The following is a 25836-nucleotide window of genomic DNA, read 5'->3' on the forward strand; positions in this document are numbered from 1 at the left end:
GCACATCTCTATAGATATGTGTCGTAGTATGTACATTTTTGGGGGGCTCGTGAGTGCTACTTTCAAAACTACTGGCTAAAAAGTATGCAAAAGTACCGGAGAATCTCCTTAATAACATCAAAATGTGACGTTTGGAGAAACGGAACGATGCTGAGCAGGAGTCAACCCAGGGTGTCATATACACTTCGAAATTCGACGTTTGGAGATACGTGGATAAACGTCAGAATCTGAAATCAAATTGATCAAACCGTGAGATCTTGTTGAGCGAGTGTTAAGATGGGTTTCCCCTGCATGGACTGAGATGACCTGTGCATTGCTTTACAGACAGAAACACACCCTTCTGCAGAGTTGTATTTTCTGTTATCTCAGTACAGATGCTGATAACCTTTCAAATGCAAATGTTTGAGATTACAATGCAGATTTAATGTAGAATAATATGTCAAATCCACAGTCATTATTCCCCACTTTTGTCTTTCACTATAAGCATGAGCATCATCAGCCCTTATCTTTGTGTAAAAAGTACATCATTATGTGTGTAAAAAGTACATCATTATGTGTGTAAAAAGTACATCATTATGTGTGTAAAAAGTACATCATTATGTGTGTAAAAAGTACATCATTATATGTGTAAAAAGTACATCATTATGTGTGTAAAAAGTACATCATTATGTGTGTAAAAAGTACATCATTATGTGTGTAAAAAGTACATCATTATGTGTGTAAAAAGTACATCATTATGTGTGTAAAAAGTACATCATTATGTGTGTAAAAAGTACATCATTATGTGTGTAAAAAGTACATCATTATGTGTGTAAAAAGTACATCATTATGTGTGTAAAAATAAAGCATGTTTTTCTTTTGTTGTTATTTACATTCATGAAAGTAATTGGACACAAATGCATGAGGGGAAGAGAGGAGGAATGAGAAATCAAATTACTGACTGTAGATACACATTACAACACACACACACACACACACACACACACACACACACACACACACACACATGCACTCGCACACCAGGGGAGGCTGCTGAGGGGAGGATGGCTCATAATAATGGCTAGAATGGAGCGAAAGGAATGGAAACCATGTGTTTGATGTTGTTGATACTGTTCCACATTTTCCACTCCAGCCATTACCAGGTGCCCAACCTCCACAATTAAGGTAGCACCAACCTCCTGTGACGAACACGCTACAGACACAACACTAAGATGAACACTCTTGTACACACACACACACACACACAAACACTCTAACCTTCTCTCTTGCCCTCTGGGATGGCCTTGGCCTTGTTGTCTGTGATGTCTTTAAATGAAGCCAGGAAGAGCACCACGTCTCCCTTCTCATTCTTAATGGGGACAATTTCCAGCAGGCACCAGAACAATGACGCTGCAGTAGACAGACACACACACAGACAACACATTATACAAGTGATAAGCACATAGTGGAGTAAGGTCAGACACTGATCTTGGGTCAGTTTTGCATTTCCCCACTGATGGTTAAGGATAGGATTGGGGGAGGGGAAGCTGATCCTAGATCTGTACCTGAGGGACACTTAGACACCGAGCCATAATACAGTACATACATGCTATATGTGACCAATCATCTGAAATGATGCTCAACTTCTGATTGGTTGGTTTTCAGATCGTCATATTCAGTGCAGATTAGTTATAGTCTATATGCCTCAAAGCATGTATGAATGTGTTCTCAGTTAAGAATAGGGTGTAGAAGGAGATTCCTGCTGAGCTCTGATAGAGAGTGTGATAGAGAGAGGGACAGAGAGAGAGAGAGAGAGGGACAGAGAGAGAGGGACAGATAGAGAGAGAGAGAGAGAGAGACAGAGAGAGAGAGACAGAGAGAGAGGGACAGAGAGAGAGGGACAGATAGAGAGAGAGAGAGAGAGAGAGAGAGAGAGAGACAGAGAGAGAGGGACAGAGAGAGAGAGAGGGAGAGAGAGAGAGAGAGGACAGAGAGAGAGGGACAGAGAGAGAGAGAGAGAGAGAGAGACAGAGAGACAGAGAGAGAGGGACAGAGACAGAGAGAGAGAGGGACAGAGAGAGAGGGACAGATAGAGAGAGAGAGGGACAGATAGAGAGAGAGAGAGACAGATAGAGAGAGAGAGAGAGAGGGACAGAGAGAGAGGACAGAGAGAGAGAGAGAGAGGGACAGAGAGACAGAGAGAGAGGGACAGAGAGAGAGGGACAGATAGAGAGAGAGAGGAGAGACAGAGAGAGAGGGACAGAGAGACAGAGAGAGAGGGACAGAGAGACAGAGAGAGAGGGAGAGAGAGACAGAGAGAGAGGGACAGAGGACAGAGAGAGGGACAGAGAGAGAGGGACAGATAGAGAGAGAGAGAGAGAGAGAGACAGAGAGAGAGACAGAGAGAGAGAGAGAGAGAGAGAGAGACAGAGAGAGAGAGAGAGGGACAGAGAGAGAGAGGGACAGAGAGAGAGGGACAGAGGGACAGAGAGAGAGAGAGAGAGAGAGAGAGAGAGAGGGACAGATAGAGAGAGAGAGAGGGACAGAGAGAGAGAGAGAGAGAGAGGGACAGATAGAGAGAGAGAGAGAGAGACAGATAGAGAGAGAGAGAGAGGGACAGATAGAGAGAGAGAGAGAGACAGAGAGAGAGAGAGAGACAGAGAGAGAGAGAGACAGAGAGAGAGAGAGAGAGAGAGAGAGAGAGAGAGAGAGAGAGAGGGACAGATAGAGAGAGAGAGAGAGAGAGAGAGAGAGAGAGAGGGACAGAGAGAGAGAGAGAGAGTGAGAGCAGCCAGTCACCAGCGCTGAGTGTTATTAAAGTTTCATGTGTTAAAGGACAGCTCCACGACTTTTCAACCTCATGGTCATTATCTCCAACACAATACCAGTGTCAACATATGTTAAAACAGAAGAAAAAAAAATAGAAAAAAATCTGAAGTTAAAAAGTGCTACCCGATGACATGAAATGTTAAAACATTTTAAAAACAGTGATTTTCAAACACTATGATTCACAGTGACATGAGGAGTAAGAAAATACTTGGACTAGAAACTCTTTGCAGGTTTTGAAGATCCCAGTTTTGTGATGTCACTGAGAAGCATTTTTTCAGCTTGGCCTTTCTACCTTTTAACCACAGGTCATAGAGACACTGGTTTGGTGCTGAAGATGATGCATATGAGGTTGAAAAGTGACGGAATTGCCCTTTAAGATATGGGTTTTAAGTAATAATCACAGGGAATATCAGAGAGAGACGTTCGCGTTTCATAGGCTTATTAGGAGACCTGACCACGTTGCCAATCACAGCTTACTTCCCTCCTTCAATCCACCCATCCATCTATACTGGTCTAAATGGGAACACTCCAGCTATACAGTAGCAACAGGAGAAGCCTGTTGTCTCACGGCTTAAACATCCTTCTTAAAATAAGTGTCCATTTAACCTTTGTCAAATTGTATTTGAGTAACTAAGCTTGATAGCACTACGTAAGTGATTCAGTCAAGACATATTGATGTTGTTGCCAGAATATTGGTGTGAAAGAACTGAACAAGTCAGTACACTTTCACCTATCCTGAGTCTTCAGATCAGTGCAGGAGACAGGAGATTAGCCCCCGCCCCTTTCCTCACCAGCCTTTTTGTAGAACATGATTTCTTCCTTGAAGTCCTTCCGTTCATCCAGGGCGTCGTCGATGCTGAGGATGATGGTCTCGCTGCTCTCTGGGCCATACAGGAACTTACAGGCACAGCTCTTCTGCATGACCTCAGCGCGGGAGAAGCCTGTGAGCTCACAGAAACCATCAGAACAGTAGACGATGGGGAAACCTTGGGCCTTGGACACCTGGGCATTAGCCAGGATGAAGTTGCTGTCTGGTGGAATCAAAGATAAAGACAGGTTAGAATACAGGGTGGCATTCATTAGTGTACATCATAGCAAAACATTTAGCAACGAAGATGAGAGTTTCTTATTGGACAAGTTCTGTTTTTTTTTAAATGTTATTTTAATTTCACCTTTATTTAACTAGGTAGGCCAGTTGAGAACAAGTTCTCATCAACTGCGACCTGACCAAGATAAAGCAGTGCAACAAAAACAACAACACAGAGTTACACATAAACAAACGTACAGTCAATAACACAATAGAAAAATCTATGTACAGTGTGTGCAAATGTAGAAGAGTAGGGAGGTAAGGCAATAAATACGCCATGGAGGCGAAATAATGACAATTTAGCATTAACACTCGAGTGATAGATGTGCAGATGATGATGTGCAAGTAGAGATACTGGGGCACAAAGGAGCAAGAGGTTAAGTAACAATATGGGGATGAGGTAGTTGGCTGTGCTATTTACCGATTGGCTGTGTACAGGTACAGTGATGGGTAAGCTGCTCTGACAGCTGATGCTTAAAGTTAGAGAGGGAGATATAAGACTCCAGCTTCAGTGATTATTTTCAATTCGTTCCAGTCATTGGCAGCAGAGAACTGGAAGGAAAGGTGGCCAAAGGAAGTGTTGGCTTTGGGGATGACCAGTGAAATATACCTACTGGAGCACGTGCTACGGGTGGGTGTTGCAATGGTGACCAGTGAGCTGAGATAAGGCGGGGCTTTACCTAGCATAAACTTACAGATGACCTGGAGCCAGTGGGTTTGGCGACAAATATGTAGTAAGGGTCAGCCAACAAGAGCATACAGGTTGCAGTGGTGGGTAGTATATGGGGCTTTGGTAACTAAACAGATGGCACTGTGATAGACTACATCCAATTTGCTGAGTAGAGTGTTGGAGGCTATTTTGTAAATTACATCGCCGAAGTTAAGGATCGGTAGGATCAGTCTGTTTTACGAGGATATGTTTGGCAGCATGAGTGAAGGAGGCTTTGTTGCAAAATAGGAAGCCGATTCTAGATTTAATTTTGGTTTGGAGATGCTTAATGTGAGTCTGGAAGGAACGTTTACAGTCTAACCAGACACCTAGGTATTTGTAGTTTACAGTCTAACCAGACACCTTGGTATTTGTAGTTTACAGTCTAACCAGACAACTTGGTATTTGTAGTTTACAGTCTAACCAGACAACTTGTTATTTGTAGTCTACAGTCTAACCAGACAACTTGGTATTTGTAGTTTACAGTCTAACCAGACAACTTGGTATTTGTAGTTTTCTTCCGTTTGGTTTCTTGTGAATCCTAGCCTGATGACTCACGCTAAATTCTTCCGCTGCTCTGTCATTCACTACATACTTTAGTCTGAGACTGCCATCATTGAAGTCGCTTGTGGTGACGAGGGGCACGAGGGGCACGAGGGGCCCAAGGGGCGTTTTACAAAACAAAGTATTCAGCGATTGGATCGTGTCTAACCAATCAGAGTACCAGAGCCAATGACACATGTGCTGTATCTGGCCCTACCCATCGGTTTCTGGACCAATCAGACATCCCCGCATGTGGTCGCATTCAGTGAAGGGTTTGGGAGGTACTCAGATCAAGACTCATTGCAGAGAAGAAAGTAACATCTGTGTGTGGCGTAGAGTTTGGCTGGAGCAAGATGTCTGGGTAGCCAGGCAAAGTGAATACGCCCTGGTTTAGACAGTGCTGATTTGAGAATACCCCTGAGAGAAGTGGAGAGGAGTCCAGTTGGGAAAAATCTGCGAGATTAGTGCACACCTAGCAAGAAGCTGTTGTTCAGCAGTGTTTTTGGGATGATAGAGTTTTGTCATGACTGTCCTGATCAGGTCAGGTTACAGGAGACCACAACCCTACAGATTATCTCTCAACCCCAACAGAGGAGGAGAGATCTAGGAGTCTGAAGATGTGGGGGGGGGGGGTTATGGCCCCTCACGCCCCTGGTAAATCTTAGGCCACAGACAAATTCCTTTGTCCTGTTACTATGGATAACCAGCCTCAGAACATTAAACATGAACTAAGGGGACTTTGGAACAATGGTTTTCGTCAGCCACAATAGTTGTCATGACGATACATGGAATATGAAAATGTATGTCATTTTTGTTCTGTTATTAAAGGTTAATAGATGACGTTATTACAAAAACATTGTAATGTGAAGGGTTTTCCTAGTATATGTTTGATGTTTATACATTGTACGTTGTATGGAAATATCCAAATCAAAGAGAATGTTTTGGGGAAGATGAAATGTTAAGTTAGTTGTCTAAAATTGTATTTGAGTCAAATCTGGATCTTGCCTCATTAACTTGGTATGCCCAGAGAATTGCCCTAAAGGCGGCTACGCCCACTTCTGACCCAAGGGTATAAAACCTGTGAGTATAGAATTTACAGCAGGACTACGTGACCCCAGCTGCAGCGAGGTCTAAAAAAGTCAATGAACCCAGAACGCAACGCAAGTTTGAGGACAAAAAATAATTTTCTACCCAAGCTATGGATGAGTAGCTGTGTCTATGCGGGTGAATTCAAGTCAAACCACCTAGCCTCCATCTCCCATCAATTCGTGGTATCTAAAGGGTTTCATTCCTATGCTGTGAGCTCTGAGCTACAGAGCTGTCTGTCCTCAGAAGACCCCTTCCAGAGAAAAGGGTGAGGGAACAGACTCCTAAGCCAAAAAGGACACGGACACCGGGGGGACGAGCAGGGAGGTGCACAGAAGTGCGTCATCGAACAGCGGAACGGTCCACACAGAGAATCCTCGGAGATAATCCCCACGTAATTACATCATTATATTCTGACCAATAAGAGCGGCAGTTTGGGGCAAGGCTAGGGTTAGAATAGCATAGCTGACAAATTCACCCAAATGTATATTTCTCGTGTACTTTCTTTTACCATTGTGGGTAACACGCAACATAGTGTGTTGGCCCGTTATAAAGAGTTCTAATCAATAGCCTATAATGTGTTTTGTCTATGTGTATCTTTTATCATCATTTTAGTTTTTAGTAAATAAATATTTGACTAAGATTGGTGTGGTACGAACTCATTGGTGAGGCCCGGGTCCGTGCAGATTCACAGACTATACGACGTTCAGAACGAGATTGTTAGAGGCAACTGGTTAATTAGCGGCTGTTGTAAAATGTTGTAAGATATCCTGACTTTCTTTGAGTTAATTTGGGAAATAGAAACTCAATAAAAACTAGTTTCCCCATGGTACCCCAGGTTAATGAGTTAAGTAATTGCTTGATTCAGTTAATCACGCAATTAGAAACTTTAATCATTCGATGAACAACAGTCGTCACATTACCTAATAAAACATCACGACAGTTTGCTAAACAAATACCCACTGGATTGACGAAAATAATCATGATATCATTGTCAGGTAAGCATAGGCTACTTTATAGTTAACATTTAATTGAGAGATTCATTGCTAACGGCTACTGCACATACACAGACATGGGCATTCTCGTTGCCTCTTCAGAAATTTGCAGGAATTACGAATCACTGATGCATTCTGTTCATGTATTATGATAATCTTGGAGTGACTTAATTTATTTTTAATACTTTTAGTTGATTCCCTACTAAGGTCAATACATTTTTGAATATTGTTGAATTCCATTTTATGGATTCCGTGAGGGCCTTAATTATCATATTTGGACCTGCCTGAGGCTCTCCACTACCTATTGTTCCTGCAGTGATGATTCACCATCTTCATCTAATGTTTTCATAATTTATCTGCAGATCATCTCCAAAAACCCTAGGCCTACCAGTAGCCTATGCAAATTAGGGAGCCAAATGAACAGCTCTCTCACTGATACGATTCGGGAGGCTACACTGACTGATGAGACAAGAGTTCTCACTTTAGTGTCACTGTCTGACAAGACCCAACATCCTAGGAAAGGAAACATAGGAAATCCTTTGGTTGACTTGTCTGGATGTGATGCCATGGACATATAACCATGTTGCATGATTTATAAATGGCAAAGAGGTACAGGAGATCGACTTTATTCAGTCAGTTCCACACCTTTTAATAAACTAGTGAATAGTTGCTGTTCAGTTGTCAATCAACGCACACTAAATAGCCTATGTGCCACGACTACGCATATGTGAAACTTGTGAAAGAAAATCACTGAATGTGTAAGAAAACAATAATTAGGCTAAGTAGTGGATTTTGACTCGTTGTTACCACTTACATTGGATGTGCAAATTCACGAGGATCATGTTTACTCCTCTGTGTAAAGAAATTTGACCTCAACCAGAGATCGGTAGGCTAGTGAGGAGGCTGTGCGGGTGAGGGGAGGAGGGTGTGAGGGTGAGGGTGAGGGGAGGAGGGTGTGGGGAGGAGGCTGTGTGGGTGAGGGGAGGAGGGTGTGAGGGTGTGAGGGTGAGGGGAGGAGGGTGTGGGGAGGAGGCTGTGTGGGTGAGTGGAGGAGGGTGTGAGGAGGAGGCTGTGTGGGTGAGGAGAGGAGGGTGTGAGGGTGAGGGTGTGAGGGGAGGATGGTGTGGGGAGGAGGCTGTGTGGGTGAGGGGAGGAGGGTGTGAGGGTGTGAGGGTGAGGAGAGCATGGTGTGGGGAGCATGGTGTGGGGAGGAGGCTGTGTGGGTGAGTGGAGGAGGGTGTGAGGAGGGAGGCTGAGAGGTGGGTAAGGCTCTGCGGGAAGAGGAGGGTGTGAGGAGGAGGCTCTGCAGGTGAGGAGAGGAGGGTGTGAGGAGGAGGCTCTGCGGGTAAGAAGAGGAGGAGAGGAGGGTGTGAGGAGGAGGCTCTGCAGGTGAGGAGGAGGAGGGTGTGAGGAGGAGGCTGTGTGGGTAAAAAGAGGAGGGTGTGAGGAGGAGGCTCTGCAGGTGAGGAGAGGAGGGTGTGAGGAGGAGGCTCTGCAGGTGAGGAGAAGAGGGTGTGAGGAGGAGGCTGTGTGGGTAAGAAGAGGAAGGTGTGAGGAGGAGGCTCTGCGGGTGAGGAGAGGAGGGTGTGAGGAGGAGGCTCTGCAGGTGAGGAGAGGAGGGTGTGAGGGTGGAAGGTGTGTCTGCCAGGATCTCTTTTCCCACAGATGCATGATATGTAGGTGTTTATGTCTAGTGTCAACCATTGCCAAAGGAAACAAAAGTAATTCTGTGTTTAAACCTGCATCCGAACCTGATAGGTGAGAATTGTCTGTTAATTGAATGATTAGAATATTCCGCCCTGAAACATATAATTGTATGGAATTGATTAGAATGTATGAAATCATAATCAATATATGTGTAGTCCTAGTCAGAATTAGGGTAAACAATATGCCTTTATGGTATTTTAAACAAAGACTGTCTGAGCGTGGTGCCGACCTGACTAGAGATTTGGGAGAGAACGGGGAGCACGTCTCAAGGACAAAGTCGCTATCTCTGTCGGCTGGGAAGTGAGACAGACAGTGTCTGCGTAGCAGGACATGTGTGTGCGTATGTTTGTGTGTATGTGTGTGCGTATGGTTGTGTGAATGTGTATGTGTGTGCGTATGGTTGTGTGAATGTGTATGTGTGTGCGTGTGCGTATGTTTGTGTGTATGTGTGGGCGCGAGAAGTCAGTATAAAATGAATTGATTTGTATTCTTGACTTCAGAACGTTCCGTGAATAAACCTTTTTGACCATTTAGCTGGGCCTCCGTCTGTTTCATTCGACCAGGATCTTACAAATTCTGGTTTGCAGACAGAGTAATATAATTTAATTGGGTGATGTACCTGGAGAACATAAATCTGCTATCAGAACCACAATGTCCCTCAACGGGGAGAAATGCAAACATTCCGTTTCATAATTCCTTTATTGACAGAGAGTTGTCTCTGTCTCCATCCTCTCTGAATCACTGAAGATTTTCTCCAGTCGGAAGCGGAGGAGAAACTTAGATCATGTTTTTATTTGCATCAGCAAAATGTGCCGGGTGATTTCTGTGTCTGCATTATAGGCCAGACACCAGTATGCCTTGGGACTCCTATCTGCAGGCTGTACCGACAAACACACACACACATTCACACACAAACTCTTCAGACACTGAGTGAGGACCAGACATCTGAATGGAACCAGAGACAGACATTCCTAACTCCTCTTCCTCACGTCCTGCCTGTCCAATAGCACCCCTCTGAGAGGTGGAGAGACTGATGCTTAGCCTTCAGATGTTCACCCAAGTGTGTGTGTGTGTGTGTGTGTGTGTGTGTGTGTGTGTGTGTGCATTTGTGTATGCATGCGTGAGTGCGTTGTTTGTGACTGAGTGACTGTGTAGGCCTACACCATATGGAGTTTACAGTATGTATTTACTGCATTGTAAGCACTGTCTGCATATCATACTGCCAAATTGTTTTTGCTGAAGCTGGCTGAAATGATTACAGTTAACTCTGCCTGCTCTTTCTCTCTCTCTGCCTCTCTCTCTCTCACACACACACACACACACGCACACGCACACGCACACGCACAAACAAACAAATACACACACAAGCACACACCCACACACACAGGTGTCCCCATCTGGATGTGGCTGGTAGTCTAATGGCCCAGATTGAATCCAGGCATGGGACTGATTTGGGGCAGTGGGGGTTGCAGACACTTTTGAATAATCATAAGCAACTCATTTTGTAATCTCAACCCAACCTCACACATTCACCCAGTCTATCACCACACTGATTTCTCTCCTCTAACCTCATTCCTCCATCAACTCTCCTCTCCATTTCTCTCCTCTAACCTCCTTCCCTCCATCAATTCTCCTCTCCATTTCTCTCCTCTAACCTCATTCCTCCATCAACTCTCCTCTCCATTTCTCTCCTCTAACCTCCTTCCCTCCATCAACTCTCCTCTCCATTTCTCTCCTCATTCCTCCATCAACTCTCCTCTCCATTTCTCTCCTCTAACCTCCTTCCCTCCATCAACTCTCCTCTCCATTTCTCTCCTCATTCCTCCATCAACTCTCCTCTCCATTTCTCTCCTCTAAACTTCCCTCCATCAACTCTCCTCTCCATTTCTCTCCTCTAACCTTCCCTCCATCAACTCTCCTCTCCATTTCTCTCCTCTAACCTCATTCCTCCATCAACTCTCCTCTCCATTTCTCTCCTCTGACCTTCCCTCCATCAACTCTCCTCTCCATTTCTCTCCTCTGACCTTCCCTCCATCAACTCTCCTCTCCATTTCTCTCCTCTAACCTCATTTCTCCATCAACTCTCCTCTCCATATCTCTCCTCATTCCTCTGTCAACTCTCCTCTCCATTTCTCTCCTCTAACCTTACCTAAATCAACTCTCCTCTCCATTTCTCTCCTCTGACCTTCCCTCCATCAACTCTCCTCTCCATTTCTCTCCTCTGACCTTCCCTCATCAACTCTCCTCTCCATATCTCTCCTCATTCCTCTGTCAACTCTCCTCTCCATTTCTCTCCTCTAACCTTACCTAAATCAACTCTCCTCTCCATTTCTCTCCTCTAACCTTACCTAAATCAACTCTCCTCTCCATTTCTCTCCTCTAACCTTACCTCCATCAACTCTCCTCTCCATATCTCTCCTCATTCCTCCATCAACACTCCTCTCCATGTCTCTTAGCAATCCATCTCCCCCTCTCTCTCTGTCTCAATTCCATTCAATTCAATTGAAAGGGATTTATTGGCATAGGAAAAATATGTTTACATTGCCAAAGCAAGAGAAATATACAGGAAATTAACAAGGGAAATAAACAATCAGAAATGAACAGTAAACATTACACTCACAAAACATATAAAAGATCATACATAACAAATGTTATATTATTGGCTATTTACAGTGTTGTAATAATGTGCAAATAGTTGAAGTATGAAAGGGAAAATAAACAAACAGATAAATATAGGTTGTATTTACAATTTTCTCTTTCTTATTTCTCTCTCTCTCTCTCTAATTGCTCCCATGCAACCACCCATAGATCATCACACTATCTGACAGCTGCATGAGAGTCCCCACAGGGAAGGAGAGATGGAGGAAGAGAGAAGGAGAGAGGGAGGGAAAGAGAGGGAGGAGGGAGGAAGAGGGGAGGAAGGTAGGCAGGGATAAGAAAAGGGAAGGGGGAGAGGGAGCTGGAGAGGGGGACATAGGAGGGAAGAGGGAGAGGGAGGAAGGGAAGAGGTCGGTGGAGAGAGGGAGAGAGAGGGGGAGAGGGAGAGAATCATGGATGGTGAAGAGTGATTCATCACTCCAAAGAACGCATTTCCACTGCTCCAGAGTCCAATGGAGGTGAGCTTTACACCAGTCTAGCCGAAGCTTGGCATTGCACATGGTGATCTTAGGCTTGTGTGCAGCTGCTCGGCCATGGAAACTCATTTCATGAACCTCCCTACGAACAGTTCTTATGCTGATGCTCCCAGAGGCAGTTTGGAACTCAGTAGTGTGTTGCAACCGAGGACAGACCATTTTTATTTGCCACGTGCTTCAGCACTCGGCTGTCCCATTTTGTAAGCTTGTGTGGCCTGCCACTTTGTGGCTGAGCAGTTGTTGCTCCTAGACATTTCCACTTCACAATAACAGCACTTACAGTTGACCGGGCAGGACAGAATTTTGACGAACTGAGATGTTGAAAGTTACTGAGCTCTTCAGTAAGGCCATTCTACTGCCAATGTTTCTCTCTGAAGATTGCATGGCTGTGTGCTCTATTTTATACACCTGTCAGCAATGGGTGTGGCTGAAATAGCCGAATCCACTCATTTGTATGGGTGTCCACATACTTTTGTATAAATATTGTATGTCCATTAATATGTTACTAACGTTTCACATGTATCATACATATGATCAAAGCTGCAGGCTAAGTTAAATCTAGACTCGGTTTCCTCTATCGTAATCACTCCTATTGCACCCCAGCTGCCAAACTAACCCTGAATCAGATGACCATCCTACCCATGTTAGATTACGGAGACATCATTTATAGATCGGCAGATGTTCTTTACCATTCGGCCATCAGATTTGCCACCAATGCTCCTTATAGGACACATCACTGCACACTATACTCCTCTGTAAACTGTTCATCTCTGTATACCCGTCGCAAGACTCACTGGTTGATGCTTATTTATAAAACCCTCTTAGGCTTCACTCCCCCCATCTGAGATATCTACTGCAGCCCTCATCCTCCACATACAACACCCGTTCTGCCAGTCACATTCTGTTAAAGGTTCCCAAAGCACACAGATCCCTGGTTCGCTAGTCTTTTCAGTTCGCTAAAGTGGCATTATTTAAAGTGACCTGCAACAAACCCTCAAACTGGACAGTTTCATCTAAATCTCTTCAAAGACTCAGTCATGGACACTCTCACTGACAGTTGTGGTTGCTTTGTCTGATGTATTGTTGTCTCTACCTTCTTGACCTTTGTGATGTTGACTGTGTCCAATAATGTTTGTACCATGTTTTTGTGTTGCTACCATGTTGTGTTGCTACCATGTTGTTGTCATGTTGTGTTCCTACCATGCTTTGTTGTCATGTTTTGCTGCCTTATGTTGTTGTCTTAGGTCTCTTTTTCTGTAGTGTTGGGTCTCTCCTGTTGTGATGTGTGTTTTATCCTATATTTATATTGTATTTTTAAAAATAAAATGTATTCATGCCAAGCCCCTGTCCCCGCAGGCCTTTTGCCTTTTGGTAGGCAGTCATTGTAAATAAGAATTTTTTCTTAACTGACTTGCCTAGTTAAATAAAGGTTAAATCAAATTAAAATAAAAACACATTTTGAATTCTCACTACACACAAATACAAGACTTTCTGCATCTCACTGGTAGAAACGGTCCAGCGACAAATCAAATCAAATCAAATTACATTTTGTTGGTCACATACACATGGTTAGCAGATGCTAATGCGAGTGTAGTGAAATGCTTGTGCTTCTAGTCTGACAGTGCAGTAATATCTAACAAGTAATCTAACAAATTCACAGCGACTACCTTATACACGTAAGGGGATGGAATAAGAATATGAACATATATGGCTGACCGTGCGGCATGGTAAAAAAAAATATTGCCTACCATTATTTTACCAGGTACGTTGACTGAGAACACGTTCTCATTTACAGCAACGACCTGGGGAATGTTTACAGGGGAGAGGAGGGGGATGAATGAGCCAATTGTAAGCTGGGGATGATTAGGTGACTGTGATGGTCTGAGGGACAGCTAGATGGTGTAAAATACAGTATATACATATGAGATGAGTAATGTAGGACATGTAAACATTATTAAAGTGGTATTATTTAAAGTGACTAGTGATTTGAGTCTGTATGTTGGCAGCAGCCTTTCTATGTTAGTGATGGCTGTTTACCAGCCTGATGGCCTTGAGATAGAAGCTGTTTTTCCAGTCTCTCGGCCCCAGCTTTGATGCACCTGTACTGACCTCGCCTTCTGGATGGTAGCGGGGTGAACAGGCAGTGGCTCAGGTGGTTGTTGTCCTTGATGATCTTTATGGCCTTCCTGTGACAACGGGTGCTGTAGGTGTCCTGGAGGTGTCCCGGCCATGTGTTGTGCAGACCGCACCATCCTCTGGAGAGCCTTGCTGTTGAGGGTGGTGCAGTTGCCGTACCAGGTGGTAATACAGCCCGACAGGATGGTCTCGATTATGCATCTGTAGGAGTTTATGAGGGTTTTAGGTGCCAAGTCAAATTTCTTCAGCCTCCTGAGGTTGAAGAGACGCTGGAACTTAAAACTTTCCACCTTCACTACTGTTCCATCGTGTGGATAGGGTGGTGCTCCCTCGCTTTGAATGCTGGCTATTGTTGTTGTAAGCAAACCACAATACCCAGCATTCATAGCGATTTCAGGACTGCCCTGTGGAGGTGAGAAATACCAGAATGTCTGTCTTTGTAACCATCACTTTCAGCCAGAGGATTTTTAAATGGAAGTTTTAACTGATGGGGTTGTCATGTCGTTGAATGTTGAAAAGTGATGCTGTTCTATTGATTTTCCCCTTCACCTCAAAGAGGGAGCTATCCGATCAGCCAACATCAGCACAGCAGAAAAGAAGTCAAGTTGAGGTAGCTAATGTTACCTAGCTAGATAGCGAACGCCATCAAATCAAACACAATGCAAATAGTCCGTGTAGCCATTTGATTACCTGTTCAGGAGTCTTATGGCTTGGGGGTAAAAAACTGTTGAGAAGCCTTTTTGTCCTAGACTTGGCACTCCGGTACCGCTTGTCATGCGGTAGTAGAGAGAACAGTCTATGACTGGGGTGGCTGGGGTCTTTGACAATTTTTAGGGTCTTCCTCTGACATCGCCTGGTATAGAGGTGCTGGATGGCAGGCAGTTTAGCTCCAGTGATGTACTGGGCCGTACGTACTACCCTCTGTAGTGCCTTGAGGTCAGAGGCTGAGCAATTGCCGTACCCGGCAGTGATGCAACCAGGATGCTCTCGATGTTGCAGCTGTAGAACCTTTTGATGATCTCAGGACCCATGCCAAATCTTTTCAGGTTCGTGGGGGGGAATAAGCTTTGTCATGCCCTCTTCACGACTGTCTTGGTGTGTTTGGATCATTCTAGTTTGTTGTTGATGTGGACACCAAGGAACGTGAAGCTCTCAACCTGCTCCACTACAGCCCCCGTGGATGAGAATGGGGGCGTGCTCGGTCCTCTTTTCCTGTAGTCCATAATCATCTCCTTAGTCTTGGTTACGTTGAAGGATAGATTGTTATTCAGGCACCACCCGGCCAGGTCTCTGACCTCCTCCCTATAGGCTGTCTCGTCGTTGGTGATCAGGCCTACCACTTGTGTCGTCTGCAAACTTGGTGTTGGAGTCGTGCCTGGCCATGCAGTCATGGGTGAACAGGGAGTACAGCAGGGGACTGAGCACACACTCCTGGGGAGCTCCAGTGTTGAGGATCAGTGTGGCAGATGTGTTGCTACCTACCCTCACCACGCTAGCTTCATTAGGTTACATTATCCAACAGTTAGCTAACTAACTACCACAGAGGCTAACGTGACTGTGTTCTATTTAGAGTCCGATCTTATCAAAATCTGCAAAGGCATCAAAATCAAGCTCAGCACCAGGAACTAGTGTAAGTAACTCTAAAATGGTGCTAAAATCTAAATCTTTCCATGACGAGCAAATAAATATACTGGAGCATAAACATGGTCCATGTCTTGTCACAGTGGGTGTGTTTACAAGTAGGCTACTGTAGCTCTCTGTATTGGTTGTTTATGCATGGCTTGAAATCTAAATTGGAGATGGTGTGGGTGACTGACTGGTGATTGTTGGGGGAGGGTATTGTGTGTGAAGGTTAGTTGTACAGAGCCTGTAGACCCATTGGATGGAAGCTTTCAGCCCGGAATAAGCCGACACTCCACATCATCTGACTGTGAAACAATCCAGTACAGCCAAAAGGTATTTAAAAACAGCACAATGCCCTCTCATGAAAACAGAAACTAAATCACCAGTACACTAAACTGTCAAGACAAGAGCTCTGCCAACTTTTCCCACCCTTGCAGTCAGTTCCTTGGCATGGGGGAGAGGGGCTGTTAGTATACTCTTCTAGCCTATTCCCTCCATTGTTGGCCGTGCTTATCTAGTCAACAGTACAACTGTAGGTGCTCATACAGAACAATGAATGACTACACTGTTTACAAGTCAAACCCCCCTCAAACTTTTCCCATCTTTGCTAACAGCCCAGCTCAATGCTCTATTATTGACTCTTGAGTGTAACAAAACACTAGCTGTTGTCCATGTGTATATAATAGTGTTTTATATCATATTTGACTAAATGATTCCAGCTGCATCAGAAACAAATAAACTGTTGACTTCAACTTGATTCATTTGTGGCATTCATTAAATGTATTTGGATAAACTAGCTTCAGTATTACTGCTCAAATAAATGAAGCAGGGAGTTGGTGTCATTTAAACTAATTTGTTGGCAAGTTAACATGTTTTAATAAAATAGATTGTCATTATAGCAAATAAGTAGGTATGTGAACACATTGGAATTTGCTATTTAACTAGGCAAGTCAATGAAGAACAAATTCTTAATCAGTGGCAGAGCGACAGACTTTATCTTGTCAGATCGAGAATTCGATCTCGCAACCGGTCGGTTACTGGCCAAACGCTCTAACCACTATGCTACATGCCACACAAAATACCGGGATTTCTGCATTAATTGGTAATCAAATTTGATCTGATGTTCATCTAAGTCACAACAATAGACAAACAGTGTACTTAAACTAATAACAACTTGTATTTCTCTTGGCTATATTGAATACATCATTTAAACATTCAGTGTAGGTTGAAAAAAAGTATGTGAACCCCTAGGCTAATGACTTCTCCAAAAGCTAAGTGGAGTCATCTAACCTGGAGGCCAATCAATGAAATGAGCTTGGAGATGTTGGTTAGAGCCGCCTTGCCCTATTAAAAAAAACCTCAAAATTTGAGTCTGCTATTCAGAAGCATTGCCTGATGTGAACCATGCCTTGACAAAAGAGATCAGAAGACCTAAACAATGACTAGTAACACCCTGATCTGTTTCACCTGTCCTTGTGCTCATCTCCACCCCCTCCAGGTATCACCCCTCATCCCCTGGGTATTTAAACCCATGTTTCCTCTGTCTGTGCCAGTTCGTCTTGTATGTTCCAAGTCAACCAGCGTGGTTTTCCCTGCGCCTGCCTTTTCTATCTGGGTCTCACCTTGTGCCCTTATACTTGTTGAGTTGCATAAAGATGGAAAGGGTTACAGAAGTATCTCTAAAAGCCTTGCTCATCAGTCCACTTAAGACAAAGTCTATAAATGGAGAAAGTTCAGCACTGTTGCTTCTCCCGAGGAGTGGCCGTTCTGGCAAAGATAACTGCAAGGGCACAGCACAGAATGCTCAATGAGGTTAAGAAGAAGCCGAGTGTCAACTAAAGACTTGTAGAAATCTCTGGAACATGCTAAACTCTTGTCTACGATACGTAACATATTAAACAAGAATGTGTTCATGGGACGACACTGTTACGCCTCTATGAAGAGGGAACGCAACACCCTGCTACAACTCAACATGAAGCGAAAGAGGTATGGACTGTAGGTGTGAGTAAGGATGACAAAAGGCAGAGAATTTAACATTTACTAGGAATTTATTCCGTCACATGGTAATATGAGGAAAAGGGGATCGACAGAACCAAAGCTAAGAAAGTAAATATCAAAGCCCCTTCTATCTTACCTACCAAACCACTTCTTACCCAATTTAGCACCACCTGGTGCCCTAACCAAAATACAAGGGGTGGTCCGCCAAGGTCTCACCTAGTGTGCCTAGACAGTGAATATACTAAGCACTCCCTAGGTGCCTTCATCCTTACCCCCTGGGAACAAATTAAACAGAATAGTAACAATTCCACAAACACACTGAGAAACATGTCATCAAATAGGCTCTGACTGATCAACAATTTCACACAGAACATACCAAAGCTGCTCCCATCTACAACTAACATAGTACATACCAACTGTCTGAGAATCAACCAACATTTGCTATAGCCATCAGCCTCCTCTCACAGCAATCATCCTTCTTCAATGACCTCACAGCAATGATCTCTCTTCTGAACAGAACACTGGCTTTTATATAGCTTAAGAAGGAATGGGTAATTGGAAACAGCTGCATCTTGACGAGGGGGCGGGGTCAGCTCCAATTAGCCATGGAGTCGACCAATCAGCTGCTTGAGGGATTTCAGGAAGCCATTTCCTGAAATACACACATGCAAATACACAAACTACAACACAGAAACTGGGGAATGTAACAGACACCACAGAAGAAGCCACTGCTGTCCAAAAAAAGTTTGCAAAAGAAAGTTTGCAAAAGTGCACCTGGATGTTCCACAGCACTACTGGCAAAATAGGACAGGTGAATCAACAGTTGAGTTGTTTAGAAGGAACACACAACACTATGTGTGGAGAAAAAAAGGCACAGCACACCAACATCAAAACCTCATCCTAACTGTAAAGTATGGTGGAGAGAGCATCATGGTTTGGGGCTGCTTTGCTGCCTCAGGGCCTGGACAGCTTGCTATCATCAATGGAAAAATGAATTCCCAAGTTTATCAAGACATTTTGCGGAAGAATGTTAGGCTATATGTCCGCCATTTGAAGATCAACAGAAGTTGGGTGATGCAACAGGACAACAACCCAAAACATAGAAGTAAATCAACAACAGAATGGATTCAACAGAAGAAAATACGCTTTCTGGAGTGGCCCAGTCAGAGTCCTGACCACAACCCGATTGAGATGCTGTGGCATGACCTCAAGAGAGCAGTTCACATCAGACATCCCAAGAATATTGCGGAACCGAAACAGTTTGAAAAGATGAATGGTCGAGTGGTGATGGTGGGCGGGTGCTTTGCTGGTGACACTGTCTGTGATATATTTAAAATTCTAGGCACACTTAACCAGCATGGCTATCACAGTCTTCTGCAGCGATACGCCATCCCACCTGGTTTGCACTTGGTAGAACTATCATTTGTTTTCAACAGGACAATGACCTTAAACACCTGCAGGCTGTGTAAGGGTGATTTGACCAGAAGGATGGATGGAGACCAGAAGGATGGAGTGCTGCATCAGATGACCTGGCCTCTAAAATCACCTGACCTCAGCCCAATTGAGATGCTTTGGGATTAGTTGGACCGCAGAGTGAAGGAAAAGCAGCCAACAAGTGCTCAGCATATGTGGGAACTCCTTCAAGACTGTTGGAAAAGCATTTCTCATGAAGCTGGCTGAGAGAATGCCAAGAGTGTGCAAAGATGTCATCAAGGCAAAGGGTGACTACTTTGAAGAATCTCAAATATAAAATATATTTTGATTTGTTTAACATTGTTTTTGGTTACTACATGATTCCATATGTGTAATTTCATAGTTTTTGATGTCTTCACTATTATTCAATAATGTAGAAAATAGTAAAAATAAAGAAAAACCCTTGAAAGAGTACGTGTCTCAAAATCTTGGACTGGTTGTCACGCCCTGGTCAAAGTATTTTGTGTTTATCTTTATGTATTTGGTCAGGCCAGGGTGTGGCATGGGGTTTTTGTAATTGTGGTGTGTTTGTCTTGGGGTTTTGGTGGTGGTATTGGGATTGTAGCTTAGTGGGTTGTCTAGCAAGGTCTATGGCTGTCTGGAGTGGTTCTCAATCAGAGGCAGGTGCTTATCGTTGTCTCTGATTGGGAACCATATTTAGGCAGCCATATTCTTTGAGTTTGTCGTGGGTGATTGTCCTTAGTGTCCTATGTGTACTCTTTGTTAGTTTGCACCAGATAGGCTGTTTCGGTTTCGTTTATTGTTTTTTGTAAGTTCGTGTTTCTTTGTTATATTAAACATGGATCGCAAGCGCAGCCGCTGTCCAGTCTACCGCCCGAGCTGCCAGTCTGCATCACGCTGCAGTTTGGTCCGACTCTCCTTCATCACCACTATATGAAAACCGTTACAGAATCACCCACCACCAACGGACCAAGCGGCGTGTCAACAGGCAGGAGCAGCCGAAAAAGGAGATGCTCAACAAGGATTTCTGGTCATGGGAGGAGATCCTCGACAGGGAGAGGACCCTGGGCTAAACCAGGGGAGTGTAGCCGCCCAAAGGAGCAACAGGAGAAGAGGCAACAGAGGCAGCAGCAGCAGCAGGAGCAGCAGCAGCTACAGTGGGAGAGGTTGCACCACCTGGAGAAATGGACATGGGAGGAGGAATTGGACGGTAAAGGACCCTGGAATGAGCCTGGAGATTATTGTCGCACCAAAGCCGAGCTGGAGGCAGCAAAACAGAGAGGCGGCATTATGAGGAGCTAGCACGGCAGAGCGGATGGAAGCCCGAGAGTCAGCCCCAGATAGGCTGTTTCGGTTTCGTTTATTGTTTTTTGTAAGTTCGTGTTTCTTTGTTATATTAAACATGGATCGCAATCGACACGCTGCAGTTTGGTCCGACTCTCCTTCATCACCACTATATGAAAACCGTTACACTGGTACTGTAAGTTTTTTCAACAATAGGTTATGGTCAATAAAATCAAAGACTGCACTGAAATCTAACAGTACAGCTTTCACAATATTTTTCTTCTTAATTTATTTCAACCAATCATCAGTATAATTTGTATCATGCAGTACATCTTGTGCAGTACATCTTGTGCAGTACATCTTGTGCAGTACATCTTGTGCAGTACATCTTGTGCAGTACATCTTGTGCAGTACATCTTGTGCAGTACATCTTGTGCAGTACATCTTGTGCAGTACATCTTGTGCAGTACATCTTGTGCAGTACATCTTGTGCAGTACATCTTGTGCAGTACATCTTGTATACCCTTCTCTGTAAGCATGCGGAAAGTCTGTTGTTCATTTGTTTACAGAGAAATAGCATTGTTTTTGGTCAAACAGTATTTTTTTCCAACAGTTTGCTAAGAGCTGGCAGCAAGCTGATAGGTCAGCTGTTAGAACCAGTAAAGGCCACTTTATCAGTCTTGGGTAGCAGAATGGAGCGGCAGGGTAGCCTAGTGGTTAGAGTCTTGGACTAGTAACCAGAAGGTTGCAAGTTCAAATCCCTGAGCTGACAAGGTACAAATCAGTAGTTCTGCCCCTGAACAGGCAGTTAACATTCCTAGGCTGTCATTGAAAATAAGAATTTGTTCTTAACTGACTTGCCTAGTTAAATAAAGGTAAAGATTTTGGCTTCCCTCCAGGCTCAGATTAAAGGTATGACAGATAGGAGTGGCTATATAGACAGTGACCATCCTCAGTAGCTCTCCATTGTTGTCAGGAGGTTTGGCATTTTTGATCGATAAGAATAATTTTGCCACCTCTCCCACACTAACTTTACAAAACTTTAACTTACAATGCTTTTCTTTCATTATTTATATGCATGAATACGATGGCTCACAGCTTGTTGTTGGCATTTCCTGCCTATGTTTGCCCACTTTGCAAATGAGGTTAAATCATTAAAATAATTGGCAACATCAAATGGTTTTGTGTTGAATAAGCCATCTGATTCGATAAAATATGGAGTTGAATTTGTTTTCTGTCCATATTTTTTATTAAAGTACTCAAGTTTTCTATCATTCTTTATATCAGTGGTCACCAACTGGTCATCGCGATTGAATCAAATCAAACTAACTATGTTTAATTGTTACTCAGTTAAATTAATCATGTAACAATTAAGTCATTAGGAATTTGGGGCAACAGGGGAAAGTTGTTTAACTAGTTACTATCTCCCAACTTAAACTCTAAAGCTATATAGATATCTCTTACATCAAGAACAGTCACTTATTAATCATTACCTCATCAGTCTCATTCTGAATGTTGCATAATCGTTGGATCCGCAAGAACCCTAGCCCTTCTGAATATTCAGTACTACACAAATTGATTTAATTATTTATTTATTAACTAAATAATAACACAGGATACACCTACACACTTACATGAGATAAAAGTCCCTAGTGGACTGACAAGATATGACGGCTTGTTACACAGGGAGAAAGAGGAGAGACAACACTTGGATACATTTGGAACCTACGCTCAAAGGAATAGTAATACTTTGCACATGAACCACCGCTCATTCTTCACTCGTGTTGAGAGTTTCAGAGTTTCTAACCATTTTGTAACGTGTAGCCACCGCTCCACGCTGTCTGGTCATGTAGTTTTAACCATTTGTGACATCCCTGCTTACACATTCCGTCTGCTTGGTGTCGTAGTGGTCTCCAGGTTGATTATTCAGGTTCAATGCCTGTACTCACTTGGGCGTGTTTACTGACTAGGCACAAGTTTCTATGAACAATAATTGTCTCATTTAGAAGGCTAAAATCTCAAAAGTATTCTCATATTTAATCATACATTTTATACAACATTTAAATGTAAAGGTGATACATAGAATGCGTACACTTTCAGAGTTACAGTTACTTCATTATGCCATCCTTAATGACATCACAAAATAATAAAAAATATGACACGATTATTCTTTAGATCCCATGGACCATTCTTAACATTCCTATGTTATGAATATTGTTCCAAAGTTCATTCTCTTGGAGAAAAACGTTTTGCTGGCAAGAGTCTCTGGAACAAAGAGGTTTCAGTCTTCCCATACTGTAGTGCCAGGGGGATAGTTTCTGTGAGAGATAGGGGGGTTCAAGGCATTCCTAGTTCATCACCAAACATTTCTGTAGAAACGACAATGATAAAGGCGGTAGGTGCACTTGATTCAGAAGCCCTGCGCACCATGTAATTAGTTTGAAAGGTCTGGAAAGACTAACTTTGCATACCTGATGGACTGGGAGATCTGTGGCTAAATCGAGTGTGCCTACTGTGCTGGTGAATTGGGTAGCTCAAATCACCTTGCCTACAGCTTCCACGACCCCGGCCACAGCAAGGATTGATACTAGCCTACGTGAGATTTCATAATATTTAAAACCACGTCCAGAGACTGTCAAAGAATACAGCAAAGAGCTGCTGTTTTTGTGAGTGAGTTTATAAGTTTTTATTCAGCACTGTCAACACTGTTTAGTCAACACTATTACAAAACATAAAAAGTGTTTATAAAAAGTGTTTTCCCTGCAGCTGCAAGGAATGAGTAGGCAAGTAGGCCTATTATTAACAATGAATGAGTAGGCAAGTAGGCCTATTATTAACAATGAATGAGTAGGCAAGTAGGCCTATTATTAACAATGAATGAGTAGGCAAGTAGGCCTATTATTAACAGCACGTCATGTCTACTTTAATATCAAGGAATATTTCACTTTCTCTGGTCATAGGAACGACATGAATTTGTGTGTGAGACAGATGCGGTTCATCTCGAGTTTCACCATCAGGTAGAAAATGGTGTCCCCTCTCTCTGGTCAGTCTCACCAGAGGAAAGGAAAGAGAGAGCAGGACCATGAGACCGTGCTGCTCTCTCCCTCCCCCTGCTGACACTAATCCCGTGTTCAAAACATCTGGGAACTTGGAACTCGGAAATCTCAGACTTCCGAGTTTGATGCGTTCAAGACAACTGGGTACTCGGGGAAAAAACGAGATCTGACTGGGAAAAACATTTTTGAACAGTCTTCCAATTCGGAATTCCAAGCATCTTTCTAGAGCTCCGACTTTCAGACCTGAAGATCACTGACGTCAAACTCTTTTCCCCCCAGAGTTCCCAGTTGTCTTGAAAGCACTATGACCATCAGATTTCTAATTATTTCAATTTATACTCACTTGTGCCTCGCAAATGCTACACCAACTGATCTATTTTGTTATCAAAACTTGAGTTTTGAAATATGATATTGTCTGAGAAGAACAATAAAGGCAGGCCATGCATATTGCCAATATACTGCACAAACCTCATTCCTACAGAATTGTTTTTATTAGGTTAATGATACATTTTTAAAGAAATTCTGAGCGGTAGATCTCGGTTAGCTTTTTGACTGCAAAGGGGATCTTGACTCAGAAAAGTTTGGTGACCAGAGCTTAATATAATTGATATTGGCTTCATAATACAGTGTCTTCTTCTTTTTGTTGAGTTTAGTCACATTATTTTTCAATTTGCTGTAAGTCAGCCTGTCAAATGTGTAGCCAGACTTATTAGCCACTCCTTTCACCCCATCTCTTTCAACAATACAAGTGCTGCGTCTGGATGCTCCTTATTAATCACATCAGACCAACAAATATTTCTTAACATCATCCACATGAGTCACAGCTAAATATTTTGAATGATCTCTTATATACTATTTTAGGCCCAGCTTTTGGAACCTTGGCTTTCCTGGATATAGCTGCTATATTCTGATCACTGCATCAATGGGTACAGATCCATCTTCATAACAAAGTTCTACAGTATTAGTAAAAATGACATCAATACATGTGGAGTATATAGTTCCTGTAGTGTTTGTAAACACCCTGGTAGGTTGATTAATAACCTGAACCAGATTACAAGCACCGGTTACAGTGAGAAGCTTCCTCTTGAGCAGATAGATTGATGAAAACCAGTCAATATTCAGGTCCCTAAGAAAGTAGACCTCTCTGTTTACATCACATACTGTGCAATATCAAGGATTTCACACACATTATCTAGATACTGACTGTTAGCACTTGGTGGCCAATAGCAACACCCTAAAATAATAGGCTTTAGATAAGGCGAGTGAACCTGCAACCACAACCCTTCAATAACACTTGACATGAGATCTTCTCGAAGCATTACAGAGAAAAAGTTCTGAAAATATACAGCAACACCTCCACCATAGGCATTCCTGTAACTTCTTTAGATGTTATTTCCTTGTATTGCTACTGCTGTATCATCAAAGGAATTATCTACAGTACCAGTCAAAAGTTTGGACACCTACTCATTCAAGGATCTTTCTATATTTTTACTATTTTCTACACTGTAGAATAAAACATGTGTGAAATAACACACATAAAATGATGTAGTAACCAAAAAAGTGTTAATGTAATCCAAATATATTTGAGATTTTAGATTCTTCAATGTAGCAACCCTTTGTCTTGATGACAGCTTTGCACACTCTTGGCATTCTCTCAACCAGGTTGAAGGAGTTCCCACATATGCTGGGCACTTTTCCTTCACTCTGCTGTCCAATCATCCCAAACCATCTCAATTGGGTTGAGGTCGGGTGATTGTGGAGGCTAGTTCATCTGATGCAGCACTACATCACTCTCCTTCTTGGTCAAATAGCCCTTACACAGCCTGGAGAGCAAACCAGATGGGATGGCGTATCGCTGCAGAATGCTGTGGTAGCCATGCTAGTTAAGTGTGCCTTGAAAAATAAATCAGTGTCACCAGCAAAGCAACCCCACACCATCACACCTCCTCCTCCATGCTTCACGGTGGGAACAACACATGCAGAGATCATCCGTTAACCTACTCTGCGTCTCACAAAGACACTGCGGTTGGAACCAAACATCTCAAATTGGGACTCAGACCAAAGGACATATTTTCACCGGTCTAATGTCCATTGCTCGTGTTTCTTGGCCGAAGTCTCTTCTTATTATTGGTGTCCTTTAGTAGTGGTTTCTTTGCAGCAATTCGACCATAAAGGCCTGGTTCATGCAGTCTCCTCTGAACAGTTGATGTTGAGATGTGTCTGTTACTTGAACTCT

General features: G+C 43.2%; 1 protein-coding gene across 1 annotated transcript in view; it reads right to left on the reverse strand.

Moving 5' to 3' along the window:
• Positions 1–25836, reverse strand: part of LOC112229219 (potassium voltage-gated channel subfamily H member 8-like) — a 115608-nt gene that overhangs the window by 75485 nt on the left and 14287 nt on the right. The window contains exons 2-3 of the mRNA XM_042309837.1: positions 3600–3839; positions 1258–1389 (exon numbers count right to left, since the gene is read on the reverse strand). Of these exons, the coding sequence (XP_042165771.1) occupies positions 1258–1389; positions 3600–3839 (372 nt within the window). The remainder of the gene's footprint in view (positions 1–1257; positions 1390–3599; positions 3840–25836) is intronic.

The sequence above is a fragment of the Oncorhynchus tshawytscha genome, linkage group LG31 (assembly GCF_018296145.1).
Source record: "Oncorhynchus tshawytscha isolate Ot180627B linkage group LG31, Otsh_v2.0, whole genome shotgun sequence".
In the NCBI taxonomy this organism is placed as follows: domain Eukaryota; kingdom Metazoa; phylum Chordata; class Actinopteri; order Salmoniformes; family Salmonidae; genus Oncorhynchus; species Oncorhynchus tshawytscha.